Source organism: Amblyomma mixtum, chromosome 3, assembly GCF_055824585.1.
Source record: "Amblyomma mixtum isolate Tamu chromosome 3, ASM5582458v1, whole genome shotgun sequence".
NCBI lineage: Eukaryota > Metazoa > Arthropoda > Arachnida > Ixodida > Ixodidae > Amblyomma > Amblyomma mixtum.
In genome coordinates, this window is record NC_143014.1 from 242,175,076 (window position 1) to 242,192,124 (window position 17,049).

Genomic DNA, 17,049 nt, shown 5'->3' on the forward strand with positions numbered 1-17,049 from the left:
ACGCAGTTATTATTGAATAATTCATTTTTCTCTCACTTTGGCTTAAATAATCCGTTAAAGCATGCAGAACTTTCCCTGGCTGCGTCATCTGTGCACATACAACAGCCCTGGTAGGCAAAATATTCGGCTGTTGACATTGTGCTGCACCGAGTGTGGCACGTACGGAGGCTACTCTAATCGTGAGAAGACGAATGATGCGAGCCAAATGGGCGGTTTTGCCTACGAGGCCACGCTCCTTGACGTCCGGTCGCTTGCTAATGAGCAAGGATTTGTTTAGATCCGCAGTGCGCATAAAATACACGTCTATACCGCTTCTACCGCTATTATTTATGCGACAGCCGTTCGAAACCCGTTTAAATAACAGTGGAGTGCTTAAATTAAGGGCCTCGTCGCCATTGCAAGTATGGGTTAATGGAAGCGATTTCTGAAAAAGGGCGTTCTATAGCAGAATCGTGTCCGACATGTGCAGAGAGCTTCGATCCCACGTTATGTTTTTTTTTTTTGCGACAGACGCTTGACCGGAAAGTCTATAGTCCTCGAATTTCTGTAGAACTGGAACTGCGACTTCTGAAAGGGCGCCGACTTACCACGCCTATAGAGAGCGACCGGAAACGCGGCTTGGCTGAAGTTCCGCGAATGGCGCCGGCGCAGATTTAGCGCCAGATTTCAACCTGCTACCGCGCTTCGCGTCTTACTGCGGGCTTAGCGATTCCGGTGACGGCTTCTCTAATACAAATTCGTACTCTCGAGCGAGCAATGGGAGGCCGTGGTAGTCAGTTCAGACCTAGGCGTTCAAACCCTGGCCATTGAATGGGCTACTCAGGTCGCTGTCAGTCGTGGGCTGATAGCCACTTAGCACGGATCATCTGCATTTGCATTTTCTGACGAAATAAATGATTTGCAATCCAATTACTGCCGGCTTACGATGACGTTCCATGAAACAGGCGCCGCGGCGCACGCACAATGCGTCCATAACTTCTGCTTGACGAGTGATCTGAGCGCAGGAGCAAGGTACAAATGGGAAACTCACTGCAGCGCTATACCTCTGCACGCGGAGTGCAAACTCTACCAAGGAATAAACGGAGCGTCTCAAACCGCGCGCTTAGGAACGCCTCCCGCGCAATAAATTCCACAAGGTATGTGCATCACCTAGAAGAGATGATTCAGAATGACATGTCCATCTGGCGGAAGCCGGGGTGTTGCGCTCCCCGAACGCGGGAGACTCAGCGCTTGCCTCGAAAATGGACGTGACTCCGAGCCTGTAGAAGACGGGCACCACGAAGTACACCACGAGGGGCATCGCGAAGACGGTGAGTAGAACGTTCCAGGCGACGTGCATCCCGTAGGCGTAGAAGTGCGCCGTCAGGGCCACCAGACCCAGGGGCTTGGCCGTCGAGACGAGCACGGAGACGGCCAGCGGGAGCACGCCCAGGCTCTGGCCGCCCAGGAACGTCTCGTGGCGCTCGTCGTGGCCGCGCCGCCGTCGGCACGACACGTACAGCCCTTGCGCCACGCCCAGCCCCATGAGGAGCCCGTAGAGCACGTAGTCGAGCACGTGCGCCGCCGCCATGCCGCCGCCGACACCCGCAGCTCGGAGGGATGCACTGCGCAAAAATGCGGCGCCCTGTCGCAATTCGTGTCGCTGCCGCCGCCACAGCTGCGGCCTGATTTCCCTCCGCACGGCGCCGCTTCGTCGTTTGGCGATCGGCAGACGCAAGAGGCTGCCCGCGCCGGTACCGTCCGCGCGCGATCTGCTCTGTGCGCTCAGAATGGCACTTCCGTTGCCGGAATGCGCACGGGGGTTACGGCTGGATGTGCAGCTGCCTTTGTACTTTCGTTTTCAAAACAACAAGGACGGTCGCAGTTCAGGATGGAACGGCACGACTCGCGCCACTCAAAGCATGTGGGCAGACGCTCGATTGTCGTAGATACTCGAATGCTGGGACAGAGTGGTGTGCTCACGTTGCCCAGTAACAGCATGCAGGTGGGCGCAGTTCATGCTAAAAGCAACGAAGAGACATGGTACACGAGCAGAGGCCTTCCCTTTTTAGTAGATGAAGACCTTGTAGTAGTGCGAGGCTTTCAGCGTGAACTTTGTGAGCATAACACCTGAGGCCGCTGTCAGTCGTGTTATCTGTCAGTCTGCCTCCAAGATTGCTGCAAAACCCTCATGCCTTCCTTGCCCACCTTTCTTCTCTCTTTCACGAAGTAGCGAAGAAACTGCACGTGGAGGTGTTGGGGCGAGTGCAACTGCGTGGCCTCAAAGGGAAGTAACATTGTGATGCAGTAAATTACTTGCCTGAATTGCCCTCTGGAGGTACGCGCACGATGCTTACAGACCCACAGACTTGCTACATTCATAAACTACTAAGTTCCGTCTGGCTACATTGATATCGCTGTACAAATCGAACTAATTTGCTGTGGCAGTGTTTTATCGATTCGGTATCGAAAGCTGTGGCTGACGTTGGGACACTCCGGGCCACAAACAAGGTGCTACAGGAATTCCAACGAATTCTTCTGATCGTCCAAAACAAGACTATCGGATGCCGTAAGGACTGCCAAAGCTGCTGCATGCTCCATAGGCTCACCGTTGCGTATCGATATCTTTGCAGCCCAGCTTGGCCTCGTTCAAGATAACACAAGTACGTCAGGCGGCTGGCTGTTAAGTGGACAGAACGGTGCCAGCTCGACAAACGCTTATCTGAAGGTTTTGTGCCTGCTTTTAAAAGGGCGGTAGTCTCTTTTGATCTGATCGCGTCCTTCCAGAGGCGGCGGCTGAAACCTTCATATCGAATCCAAAGATAGTGACCATTTCGTTGGGAGTGTTTATTCTCGTTCACTTTTTATTTCATTTAGAAGTTTTCAATCTTGTCAGTCGATTTGGCTTGGAAGCAATAAACGACAAGAAACGTGCATCTTGATGCTCCTGGCGAGTAAACGAGCATTTAAAGCCGCCAATCCTCTGAGAGGGCGTCGGCCGTTTAAAATAAACTCTTTTGGTCAGGCCTCCCTTTATCTAAAAAGCGCACTCCTGGGGCGAAACTGCGAAAAACAAAACGCACTTAAGTTGTGTTTCCAAGTAGAACTCATTTACTTCTCAATGTAATAACAACAACCAAGGCCACGGGGTGGGAGCGTTATATTTATTTTGGTTTCATTTCAAAAACGCGCTATGTGCCATGTAGACAACTGCGCTGTTTGGCTTAGATTTCTGCTTGAATAGTGCGAACTACAGTATAAAGAGAAGAAGAAAGAGCACACCGATCATAAACAGCTGAAGTTTAACTGGCGTTTCATAATAAGCAGCTTGAAAACGTATCTGCTGTACCATACGTTATGGGGCAAGCAGAGAAACAAACGAGAACGAGCGAAAGCGGCCAGCATCTTTCCAGGTGCGTTGTTTCGCAGCAGCTTGGAAGGGCAACGGACATGTCTGGTGGAGCGGGGTTTCCTTTCATGGCTTTGTGTTCCTTTTGCGCAGTGGATCCAGGTCAAGGAATAGTGCTGGGGGTTCCGTCATTTACGATAGCCTGGGTACGTGTTTTAGTACATCGCCCGCTGCTAGTTTTAATCACTGCTCAAGCGGTTTAGACATGGAATGACTGTTGCCCGTTCATTCTACGGTTAGCAACGTGGTGAATGATTCAGTTATATTTGAAGTCATTTCGAAGATGAAATTAATCGCTGACACGATATGACTGCTTGCACTTACACTATGGGGGTTTATTCTTGTGATAACGCTCAAAGGGCTAGAAGCAGTTGTCGCTCTCTAGCACCAGCGTGCCAGCCCTAGCAGTCAGAGCTTTGACCCCCAATCCGCGGTGCGGTGAGTCGCAACCACGGCGGGTTCGGGCCAGAGGGGACAAACACGAGTATGCTACTCGGATGAGCGTTTATTGCTCCCGAGCAATACAATGCAGCAGCAACAATACAACCGCCGTAACGAGGGAGAGTGTCCGCTCGCGTACGGGGGTGAAAAACACAAAGGGCAGAACGCACGCAAAAATGTGGGGGAAGAAGGTTCCGCTCACCTCGCGTGGCTCCTCGCTCACGGCCCGCGGCGGTCAAGTCACACACGGTGGCCGGGCGATAAGGGCAGCGGTCTCCGTGGCAGATCTCTGATCCATGCGTGTGCACGGCTCCCGCCAGAAGACAAGCGAGCCTCGGGAGAAACGCGTCTCCTCCCGGGCTGTGGAGAGGAGGTCTCTCCGTTGTAAGAGGGGAAAGAGGGCAAGTGGTGGTGGTGGTGGTAGTGGTTTATTTAAAAAAATATAAATAAATAAATAAATAAATAAAAAGTGAAGCAAAAGAGTGTTGCCGGCCGCGGCAATTGCTATCTAATATCTTAAGCACCCGAGCTGCAGCCGGCGGAAATGAACGCGGCGTCGTCGCGGCGGGGAGCGAAAGGAAGCGGAAGTGGCGAGAGTGCCCTCCCTCGCAAAACCTCCCGAACGGCGCGCGCATAGCATCGCGTGATAATTACGCGCGGCCGTTACAATGGGGCAGGGGATTCATGTGTATCCCCACAACACATACCTCGGCCATTAGAGGTGGCTCATTCACACTCACACTCACGGCCACTTACACTAACAATTACTCACTCACACTCATGACCACTCGCTCTCACTCACACTCACAACCACTCACTCACACTCGCACTCATGTCCACTCACACTCACAACCACTCGCTCACACTCGCACTCATGTCCACTCACACTCACAACCACTCACTCACACTCATGACCACTCGCTCACACTCTTTCTTTCTTTCTTTCTTTCTTTCTTTCTTTCTTTCTTTCTTTCTTTCTTTCTTTCTTTCTTTCTTTCTTTCTTTCTTTCTTTCTTTCTTTCTTTCTTTCTTTCTTTCTTTCTTTCTTTCTTTCTTTCTTTCTTTCTTTCTTTCTTTCTTTCTTTCTTTCTTTCTTTCTTTCTTTCTTTCTTTCTTTCTTTCTTTCTTTCTTTCTTTCTTTCTTTCTGTCTTTCTTTCTTCTTTCTTTCTTTCTTTCTTTCTTTCTTTCTTTCTTTCTTTCTTTCTTTCTTTCTTTCTTTCTTTCTTTCTTTCTTTCTTTCTTTCTTTCTTTCTTTCTTTCTTTCTTTCTTTCTTTCTTCCTTTCTTTCTTTTCTTCCTTCTTTCTTCCTTCTTTCTTCCTTCCTTCCTTTCTTTCCTTCTTTCTTTCTTTCTTTGAGACAATTTGCTACAAATTGGCTCAGGAGGCAATAGCAAAAGGCCCGGATGGGGCCTGACTAGGCTATGCCCTCCTGACAGCACAGGCAGCACAAGTGTACTATCAGCGTCAAATGAAATGCGAACAAAACACCTGAGTCGCGAGCACAAAAAATCAAGCATATTAGAGGCTGGAGGTTAAATACAGGCATGGGCTATTAACATTTCAGAAGAGCGGTCTTTCCCGCTTCGATCGGAAAATCAACTGCTCATGCATTTTGCCTCCCTAGTTTAATATCTGCGATTTGTGATGTTCGCGTTTCAATTGGCTTGTTCGCGTTTCAATTGACGCTGACAGTACATATGATTATACATCATAAGCAGACCGAAGAAGCAGAACACATCAATACAGAATACAGAAAGATATACACCGTCTTAGGTTACACTCTAATCTCTCTGTAGAACGAAAAGAAAAGTAACTTATTTGAACTGTAGTAATACAAAAACAATTTCTTACGTACTGCATCAAGTTTATCAGTAAACAAAAATGTTTCACCAAACAAAAATTGATAATGTGAAATGCAATCCAGTGTAAAGTAATGGAATATGATCTATAGTGCACGATGGTAGTACAACATAATACAGATTAATAGCACCAAGAGTTGGCTCAGGAGTTTAACCCATGCACCTCCTGCTCAGATTAAAATATTGCTTTAACTTGCTTTTTCAATTGAACAGGAGACACAACAGAACTTATGTTGTGTCTCCTGTTCAACAGAACTCGCACTCATGTCCGCTCACACTCACAACCACTCGCTCACACTCGCACTCATGTCCACTCACACTCACAACCACTCACTCACACTCATGACCACTCGCACTCACAACTACTCGCTCACACTCGCACTCTTGTCCGCTCACACTCACAACCACTCACTCACACTCATGACCACTCGCACTCACAACCACTCGCTCACACTCGCACTCATGTCCACTCACACTCACAACCACTCACTCACACTAATGACCACTCGCACTCACAACCACTCGCTCACACTCGCACTCATGTCCGCTCACACTCACAACCACTCACTCACACTCATGACCGCTCGCACTCGCAACCACTCGCTCACACTAGCACTCATGTCCGCTCACACTCACAACCACTCACTCGCACACTCATGACCACTCGCACTCACTCGCACTCACACTCACAACCACTCGCTCACACTCGCACTCATGTCCGCTCACACTCACAACCACTCACTCGCACACTCATGACCACTCACACTCACAACCACTCACTCACACTCGCACTCATGTCCACTCACACTCACAACCACTCACTCATACTCGCACTCATGTCCACTCGCGCTCACAACTATTCACTCACACTGGCACTCATGACCACTCGCACTCACAACCACTCCCTCACACTCATGACCACTTGAACTCACCACTGACTCACACTCATATCCACTCACACTCATGGCCGCTCACTCTCATTCACGTTCACATACTCTTCCTTTGTTTGCTAACAACAGAGGGGATGAGAGATTTACTGCCGCGGCTCACTGCCCTCGTGGCTCCCCTAGCATAGTCTGAGTTGCAAAGATGGGGTGGTGAGCCGCCCAGGCTTTGTCGGGCTATTTGGACAATTTTAAGTTTCGATTTTCGAAGAAGGTGGCCACTCATCACGCACATTCCACTCACTGAACGCAATGCACGTGTGCTCTCGCGCTTGCTGCTGAGACGATGAGTGCCGGTTCAGCTTCAGCTAAGATGCTTAGACAAGTTTTTGAACAGTGTTCATAGGCGTGGACAGGATTCTCCATGAGAGTAAGCCAAGTTTCAGCGCACTGCCCCCCACCCCCATCGGCCAGAACGGAGCGCAAAGATCAGGAACGATTATAAAACATTTATTTCCATGTGATGGAATTGCAAAATATACAGGATATTATTGAGCAGTAGTTTTTTATTTGAATCTGTAACATCGGCAGAGGAATATATGGTTAGAGAGGATAAGCAGGTGGTTTTTAACACTTAAAATGTGAACAAGGAAGGGGAAAGCCTCAGTGTGCTTGCCAGCGTTTCCACAAGAGGTCTTCACCCAGACGAAGACAGCCCTCTTGTTGAAACGTTCGCAAACACACTGAGGCTTTCCCTCCCTTGTTCACCACGTGAGTACCGGCAGAGGAAGGCAGTCACTGCGTCGCTGAAGCATCAATGTAACATCGCGCTTCCAGAATAATTTCGATTCTCTCTAGACCCCAGAAAATGTGACCGATTTGTTGTTTTGGTTACTGACATTGCAAAAAAGAATCTGAAATGATTGCCTCAAACTTACCTGGCAAGTAAACAGTTCTTCGAACGCAACATCATGGGCCTTCGGCCATTAACAAACTTGCTTGGCCCTGCACTGCACTGTAAACAATGACGGAACAGGTCCAACAGAGTAAATGACTTTGAATACTATGAATACTTTTCGCGGCATGGAAAATGGAGCGTTTTTTTCAAACATTCGATTAATTTCATCATGGAAAAGGAAATGCCCGGAATGGGCCACAAGTATAGAGGATTTCCCCGCGTAATAACGATGCTAAGGGGAGTTGCCATTATCATTCTATTTACAAAACCACCTAAGCTTACTATGTGTCACCGATCTGTGAACACGTCTGCAAAGCACTATGTTTTCTGCATTGCACATAATCCCTGTCTGAAGGAGGTTTTACAAACCAGCGCGGTGTTTTTGAGGCCAGTGCGTGCTGAGACCACGTGCACATCCGCGTGGTAATAGGGCGTGGTTATATTGCACCTGATTATTCTCCAACGTCGTTCGCGGAAGAATGCGTATGCAGGTAACTTGTGAGCCATTTTGTAGCGCACACCATTCTGAAACGATAAGACTTTACTGGGAAAAAGCGGTATCCAGAAGTTCTTAAAGGAAATTGTAGTATCCGATTCAAAGGATACCTTATTCTGTCCAGATATCGGTGCGTGCAAACAGAAGTTAATCCACTTACTTTACTGAAAACACGAAAAGCAAACGAAATCGCATTTCACAAGCTCATTTCGATTTCACTCGCCCAGTGCCAAAGATTAGGCGCCACGAATCAGAACCACGCATTGTACACACACAGCGGAAGCTTGTATGCAGTTGTTGACTTGCCAGGGCAGCCCTCAGCCGCTCAAGTTGCCGGCGACGGAGTTCCGCTTACATGACGCTTACGGGAGCATTTTCATTACCACACAAAAAAAGTTTTTTTTTTTTTGGACTCCGGGGAAAGCGTGGGGGAGCTTAATTTTCAACTCTTTCGTGTTCTACGAGCACCGTCCAGTGTCGAACATGCCGGCACCCTACGACCTGTTTATGAAACGCTCCTGACTCCACTTCCGCCCGCCGCCCTCAGTTTTCTGTTCTCTTCTAGTCACAATTTTGGCTGTGGCGTCCGTCGGACGGTTTTTTCTTCGCTGCCTTCTCGGTATTGGCAGTTTGAACAGCAGCACTCGCTTTCACGATGATTTTAGGCGACACGAAAACTGTCGCCCTAGCTCGATTCTTATTAGCTTTCATTCTCTTGTACTGCTTTTCTTTTGTAGTTTTATTTTTCGAGCGAAACGATGACAGTACTCTGCGGCATTCTATTTATATTCCTTTCCCGAGTACACAAAAATTAAGTTCGAACTGTACGTCCAACCAATCAAAAAGGGTGCAGCAAATTTATTTGCCGCCTCACATCCACTGCCACAAATCACCGCAACATTTCATCACAGTTGACTTTCCCTCTCATTTTTGTAGATGGAAATTGCATTGATGATGATTATTGAAGGATGCTTGACGTCTTGCAGATTCGATATTGCTCAATCACGTTGCTAGAGGACACGTCTGGATAGGTTAACTTTTTATTAACAATAAAACAAAAAATAGATATAAGCAAGGAGAAAACTTATTTAGATTTGACTGACTCGTAGATTTATGTGACGAAAACAGCCCTCCGTCCCGCCGAAACAGCTGGTTTTAGATCCTATGTCCCCACCCTGGGTGCGGACAGTAACCAATCAGGTAACTCCACAAACATCCACACAATAAATCATTGAAGAAAGGAAAACATCACCATTGAGCAGTTGGGAAAGGACAACACAGCTAATCAATCATTTTGGAAAGAAGATAACTCATCTCGACCAACACTAGACAAACATGTACACTTTCCACCATCAAGATTTCGGCGGATTCACCCTTCCTTCCGTGAGCTTCGCGAACATTCTCGCTTTCCCACGGTGCAGGTTCTTTCAACCTCTGGTAAACCCAAGTTCTAAGAAAGTCACCTCGAGGCCCATCCATTCAGTACTCTTACAAACTGTCGTCATGCCTGCAGCTAGCGTGGCAATGTCCTGTTTACCGCGCCTCAAGCTGTCAAAGCGCACCGCCATATACATGGTACAAAAGCCATGCGACGCGGCGCGGATCGGCCTTGCCCCAAGAACGTGCACAGTGGGATGCGACCTATCGTACACGTTCCCAGAGACGGTTTGACCTTTCCCGTAATCTCGGAATCCTCCGCTTCTCCGGCTCCCCTTACCCCGCTGGTTAGGGAGTGTAACTCACCCCCTTCTCTGCAGTTGGGCAGAGAGAGGGCAGAGAAAAAAATTCAGTGGACATTCCTTTCTCTCAAACCCGGACGCGGCAAACATTGCACAGCACCGCGAACTTCACTATTACCATTGGCACGAAACAATCATTCCTGGCGCAAATTAAAACAAAATATTACCATTTTGGATATCTCCTTGATTTGCGACTCTGGGCTCCTTCAAGTGCATGATAGAAACAAGAATCCTCTGGCGTTACCGAAGAGCGCACTTGGTTTTCGGGTCATTTTAGGGTCTGAGCCGAGCTTGTGCAGTACAATAGCTGGGCCAAGTAGGTCAGGTTTTCGCGTGGGTCCGTCCCAATCAACAAATTACGGCCAGAGCAGAGATCTGCAATGCGCACACCTGGGCATAGAAAAAAATCTAAGAGTCCACTGCAGCACTCGAAATCCCATCTTACGGTAGTTATTGCCAATAAGCGGACAGTCGTTGTCTCAGCAGTAAGCATTGTAACTCTTGTGTATATGAGATCGAGCCGTGCGGGGAGCGTGGCAAGAGACACCAATATTTTCAGGACTGGCAATGCGAATTCGATAAATGATCTCACAAAACTAGTAACGGCTCATTGCATCTCCGAAGGGTCTACGCCCGTGCCAACGGTGAACTACAAAAGCAGCGAAATATTGCCGTTCCCGTGCCAGCGGGACCCTCTGCTTCGGTTGTCCAAAGAGACCGGCATGATGCCTTATGCTGCCTCGAGCGCCCTCAGTAGTGAATATTTGTTTCCCTCAGCTGTCAAAAACATGAAAATAGCTAAGCGGGTATCGTCACGAAACATACGCAACCGACTTCACTGTCGCGTCCACCCACCACTCATCCACTCATTGCCACTCACGTACACTCAAAACCACTCATTGCCACTCATGTTTACTCACACCCACTGATCAGTCATGTTCGCTCACTACTCACCTCTACTCACACTCACATCCACTCACTCACACTCACACTCACGTCCACTCACACTTACATCCACTCACGTCCACTCACACTCACGACCACTCACACTCACGACCACTCACTCACACTCACAGACGTGAGAGTGAGTGTGAGTGAGGCGATATGAGTGCACTCGTGAGTGAGTGTTCTGACCTATGCACTTACATGACGATATCACATGAAGATATGACATGAATGCACTCACGTAGTCGGGCATGACTGTGTCGCAGCTTTTTCCCCTTGGATTTGACGTATGTTAAAGTTTTCGGAGAAGCAGCGCTATCTGTGGTACGGGAATCATAGATAGGCCTGAAAGTCGGCGCACCTAAGGTAAGGGTAATGTCCTTCGGTGTGGTCTCACTAAGGACGACACGACGCCAACGACTGAGACAGCATTCGGTAAACCGTTTTCTTGTCAGACCGGCTGGTTATACTAGGCCCTAAACGACCGCCAACAGGGTCGATGACCTGATGTCGTCGCAGTATGAGAAGCCGACAAAACCAGTCGACCGATCATTGGCAAGCGGATCTTCAGGAGATCAGCTGTCTAGCGAGAAGGTCCCATGGACAGGAACCCGATTCTAGTTTATTTATTTATTGATTCCATGCTGCAGACCTTGTTCAGGCCCCAGCAGGGTGGTAAAAATAATAACACAATAAACAATGCATCACTCAACGGAAACAGGAAAGAATGAATCATTCCAGTCTGTTACAGTTCGGGGAAAAATGAAAACTTGAATACATCCGTCCGTGCACGATGAGGGGTTAGTGAATTCGGATGATGGTGTCGGTAAGCCTGGAGGTTGAACGAGTTGAACGAATCTCTATTAAAAATCATGGAAAGGAACCGCAATCGAAGGTTTTTCCTTCACTGCTCAAGAAGCTCCATGTCATTATAGCTCATTATTTGTGAGGGAGAATCATAGCGAGAGAATTTTGAGTAGATACATCGCACAGATTTCCTTTGTACCCTTTCAAGACATTTTATAATTTGTTTAGTAAACGGGGCCCAAACAACGCATGCATATTTAAGTTTAGGTCTAATTAGTGAATAATAAGCGAGCAATTTTACGTTAGGGGGACAGTTTTTAAGTTCATGTCGCAAAAAATATAATTTACGAAAGGCCGAAGAGCATATATTGTCAGTGTCTAAATTCCGTGATCAATTTTTAGCAGTTGTGACGCCCAAATACTTATATTTGGTTTCTTCCTGCAAAGGCGACGAACCTAACATGTAAGTGAAGGATAATGGAGCTCTTTGACGAGAGAAGCGAAGAAAGACCGTCTTTATAGTATTAAGCCGCATTCCCCAGATTTTGGACCAATCAAATATGCCAGCAAGAGAAGCATTTAAATCAATTAGGTCGTTTGTTGAAGTGACTTCACGAAAAAGTATACAATTGTCCGCAAACAACCTGATTTTCACAGTGGAATTAATTGCAATAGTCGTTAACACGTTTTGGCGGGCTAGTTGGTTAAGCATCTTGAATAAACAGCGCGAACGAAGACGAGCACACAAGACGGACGCTGTGTCGTCCGTCTTCTTTTCTTGTGTGCTCGTCTTCGTTCGCGCTGCAATAGTCGTATCATTTATGTAAAGTAAAAAAAAAACCAATGGTCCTAGGACACCTTCTTGAGGGACTCCTGAGTTGACCGGAAAACAGTCAGATTGTTGCGCATTAATTGCTATGAACTGGCGGCGGTTTGTTAGATAGTTTTTTATCCATGCGATCACAATTTCGGGAAGCTCAAGAAGTCTAAGTTTTAGTATTAGCTTATCATGTGGAACCGTATCAAAAGCTTTGCTAAAATCAAGAAACACAACGTCAATTTGACCATTTCTATCAACACACGAAGCGAGTGAATTTATTACTGTGACTAGTTGTGTTACTGTTGAAAAGCCTTTTCTAAATCCGTGTTGAACATTAGACAGCATTGAGTGTTTATCCAGAAATTCATTAATCTGATTGGCACCAATGTACCAACAATGTTTACAATGTACCAACTGGCCCGCATTTCAACCCTTCTGCAACAATATGTTCAGTTAGTTTACAACAACAGGATGTCAGTGATATTGGACCGTAGTTTTCTAACAATGAACGGTCGCCCTTCTTGAACACGGGCACAACACTGGCTATGCTCCAGTCATCCGGTAATTTTCCAGCAAGTAGTGAAGCACGAAATTTAATTACAAGGAACTTAGCGATACATTCAGCATACCGTTTAAAAAAAAATGTTTGGAAGTTTGTCAGGACCACATGAAGACTTAGTTTTTAAGTTTAATAACATCGAAACTATACCAGGGTACGAATTCGCTTCATATTGTAACGTGGAGGCCAGCCGAAGAATGAGGCGTGATGAACCATGAACAAGAGATGATTTAATGGCTGCTGGCCTAGCGCGAGCGCTCCGTCCCGCGCCACTGCCAGCTTCGTCTTCGTCACGCTACCCGGGGCCTCCGAGCGATCGTCCCGATCGGTGACGAACGGACGCGCGAAATGGCGATGGTCTTGAGTGGAGGGTTGAACAGTATATACAAGATGGTGCAGTGCTGGCCGCCACAGTGGATGAGATGATCGAAGGATAAGTCCCGGTCCACGAAGCATCCGGGCCGGAGGGTGCCAGGAGCTGACGGCCGAGGTCCTTGGACACACCGGACGGCAGGGGCAGGGGTGCGGTGTCTTCACGTGTGGGTCTTGGGTCGGTCGGGTCTTGGGTCGGTCGGGTCTCGGGTCGGTCGAGTCTTGGGTCCTCGTGTCTTGTGGTCCGGGCGGGGGACGGGGCTGGGGTGAGCGGCGAGGTCGGTTCAGGTCGGGCGGGCTGGGGCATGGCCGGGCGGCGCGGACCAGGCACTCACGGCCGACGTCCATGGCAGGCGCAGGACACCGAAGCTCCAGGACCAGGATGGCGATGAAGGGAACCCAGCACCTCACACCAAATGTAACGTGGCGGCCGGCCGAAGAATAGGCGTGATGAACCATGAACAAGAGATGATTTGTTGTTGTTGTTGTAGCCTACGACAGAATGGCACATACCCACTCTGGGGGATCGGCCAAGAATCGGGTGGTAAAGGTTGGTATTCACCTGTACGTAGTAAAGGCAAAAGGAAAGCACACGGGAGAGGAACACCGGGGGAGTCTACCACAAGAAGGGCACGGAGAGAATGAAAAAAAAGAAACAAAAAAAATTATAATAATTATAAATAATAATAATAATCATAAAAAATATATATATATAAAGGAGTTTGGATTGGAGAGAGAGTGAAAGAGAGAAAAGAGAGAATAATTTGAAAAATAATGAGGCATAAAAAGAAAATACTGAAAGCTTTAGCAAGGTAGTCGATGAGATTGCAGCAAGAAATTTTGAACAGCGTCACAAACAGACCTGTGGCTGAAGCCAAGTGTGGTGGCACCAAATGATAGCAAGTGTGGGCTGCTCAAACTAAGGCCAAGTTGCTGTAAGGGCAACTCCAGCAGTCTTCTTCTCAAAGAGGTGAAACGACGACAATGGAGCCAAAAATGATCGATAGATTCAGGCTCACGATAAAATGCACAGAGGGGAGATAACGCCAAACCAGATCTGTGCAGATAGAAATTTAGAGGGGGGATGCGGCAGCGGAGCCTCGTGAGAGATACTTCTAGCTGCTGAGATGGACAAATTTTCCTGCTCCAGGAATATTTCAGATGCTGATATTCCACCGATGTTAAAAGTGTTGTGTCTTGCACGCTTAATAACGCTCGTCGCCGGAACCTAGATGCTGTGATATACGCTGTAGCCGGGATGATGGGCAACACAGGGCCGCCTAGGGAAGCCTTTGCAAGGTTATCCGCGATCTCATTTACAGTCACGCTGGCTGCTGGCCTAGCGCGAGCGCTCCGTCCCGCGCCACTGCCAGCTTCGTCTTCGTCACAATATGGTTGAAACATTTTGTCCTTGGAAGAACAAATGCTAGAATTAGAAAATACACTATGAAAATATTCGTTGAAATAACCCGCAATATCCCGATGGTCGGTAATGATTGACCCGTAAATGCAAATTTAGGATACTGGCTTCTTTTTTTTCGCTCAAATAGTTCCAGAACTTTTCGTGCTGTTCAACCATAAATTTTGGTAACACTGTATTGAAGTAGCGCTCCTTCGTGGTCCGTACTGCACGCGCAAGGTTTTCTTTCATTTCTTTAATGGGATCGGATCGAGTTGTAAGCGTTTTTTCCTAAAGCGTTTTATCTTGCGTGTCATATGGATAATTTCGCGTGTCATCTACGGGTTTTGTTTGTGAACTAGTTTGTATTTATCAGGTACAAAGTTATTAATAAAGAACTGACACACCTCTTTAAAACGGCGCCAAATATTTATCACGCCATTGTCGTTAAAGTCTGTGAGGCATGTTTCCATATTTTCTATTATAGCTGCATCATATGCAAGTCAGTAGTCCTTAAAGGAACGCTTCACAGGTTTCTCAGATGGAGTAGAAGCGATTTTGTGTACATTGATACTGATAAGCCGGTGAACAGATATGCCTTCTACAACCGCAATAGTATATTCAGTTAGCATTCTGGGCAGAAATACCACATCAAGCACAGACTGACAAGCACAGACTAACAAGCAGACGTGTTGGCTCCTGAACTATTTGAACCAGGTCATGTGTTAGCGTTATGTTAAGCATGCTGTTTAAATGTTTACTGTTTCGTGAAAGTGCTTGCAAACGCTCCCAATCAATGCCAGGCAAGTTCAGGTCTCTACTAGTAACATTTAGGAGTACAGAAAGGTGGGCAAGTTGGTTATTACTATCCATGGTAAAACAGCGCCGAAAAAACACGAGGACGGAACAAACACGACAACAGTGTTGTCGTGTCAACTCCTGACGACAATAGGAGTTGAAAGTCAGCGCTCGTGTTGTCGTGTTTGTTCCGTTCTCGTGTTTTTTCCGCGCTGTTTTACCATGTCTACTAGTAACAATTTATTTTACAAGAAATGAGACAGATTTTCCTGTAGCTTGACAAGATGGCGCATCGGGAGGTCTGTAAATTGCGCACATAAGTTTGCGGCCCCAACACGTGATTTTTATGCATAAGCATTCGAGGTTTGGATCGTAATCCATTATAACAGCTTCTATATTGTGTTTAATAAGCACTGCAACGCCGCCTCCCCTAGAACTTTGATCCTTGCGGATAACTTTATAAGACTGTGAGAACACACCCTCATCACTTATTTCAGACCGTAGCCACGTCTACATTATTACTGCGTGTGAGGGTTGTGCTCTAATAAAGTAATTTCGAGATTGTATTTTTTGTTTAGCACACTGCGCGCGTTTAGGTTAATAATACGGAAGTGCTTGTCGCATTTTCGGGGAGAGCGTCAAGTGTGGCTGCGGGGCGGGTTTACTCATTATCTTTACGGGCATGTTTTTTGCTTCATCCCAGAAAAAAAGTTCTTTATAAGTCTTAAGTTTGTCATGAACCAGATATATATTTTTTTACTCTCAAGTTTCTCGGTTTGCGCGCTGTGCCACAGAAGCTTCCTTTGTTTTTTTTTTAGAGTAGCTTGCGAGTAGTCGTTCCTAATACTTATGTTTGACCTTTGAAGGTTGGTGCATTTCTCAACTATCACTTTCTTTTCATTGAAATCCTGGAGATAGATGATAACTGGACGGTTAGTGCCTTCCCGGCCAAGCCTGTGAATGCGGCCGATAGATTTGCACTCAACATCCAACTTATCTTTCATTACCTCAGTGAAAACCTCTTTCTTGAGCAGCGCTTTTGAAATTTCATCCGGGATGTCAGTTATGCCATGGATAACTGTATTTGATCGCCTGTTTCTGTCCTCAAGATCTGTTAGCTTTTTTGTCTGGAAGCCAATGCCGTGTTGCAGTGATTCAAGGGTAGTTCCGACCTGATCGTCGTGAGAAGAAGCTTCTAAAAGCTTTTCTTCAATTTTAGTGAACATCTGTTGAAGGTTGCTTATCATTTCTTCGGCATTAGATAGTTGAGCTTTAATTTATAAAATATCATTTCAAATAGTAGTTTGACCCTCAAGTTGTTCAAACAGCTCTTTCTGTGTTGGACCGGGGTTGACCTCGATGTCCCCACAAAGAAGCAACTTGCAAATATGAACACACTCGTATGCTAGCTCGAGACACTTCCGTGGGCACGGCAGGACAATAATGCTACCGCAATCGCTGCGTAATGAAGTGGGGTGAGGGCTGACCTGTAGAACGCAGAGCAGAGTTCTGGTTAGCGACATAGCCAGGCTGCGTCCGCCGTGCCCACAGAAGACGAACTCGTGAGGTGCTTCCTTTATATC

The 17,049-nt window shown here is 47.1% G+C and overlaps 2 protein-coding genes across 7 annotated transcripts in view; one reads left to right on the forward strand and one right to left on the reverse strand.

Moving 5' to 3' along the window:
• The window catches only part of LOC149354194 (sodium-dependent multivitamin transporter-like), a 28,734-nt gene extending 24,510 nt beyond the window's left edge, over positions 1–4,224 (reverse strand). Inside the window, exons 1-2 of one of the 4 annotated variants that reach the window (XM_089583149.1) lie at positions 4,032–4,224; positions 1,235–1,604 (exon numbers count right to left, since the gene is read on the reverse strand). In XM_089583149.1, coding sequence (XP_089439275.1) covers positions 1,235–1,570 — 336 coding nt within the window. In that variant the 5' untranslated portion in view covers positions 1,571–1,604; positions 4,032–4,224. Of the gene's footprint in view, positions 1–1,149; positions 1,605–4,031 lie in introns of those variants that run through there. The other 3 variants (XM_089583148.1, XM_089583150.1, XM_089583151.1) reach the window with 3 other exon arrangements.
• LOC149354193 (zinc finger CCHC domain-containing protein 24-like) overlaps positions 1–17,049 on the forward strand; it is a 170,206-nt gene that overhangs the window by 39,837 nt on the left and 113,320 nt on the right. The window lies entirely within an intron of this gene.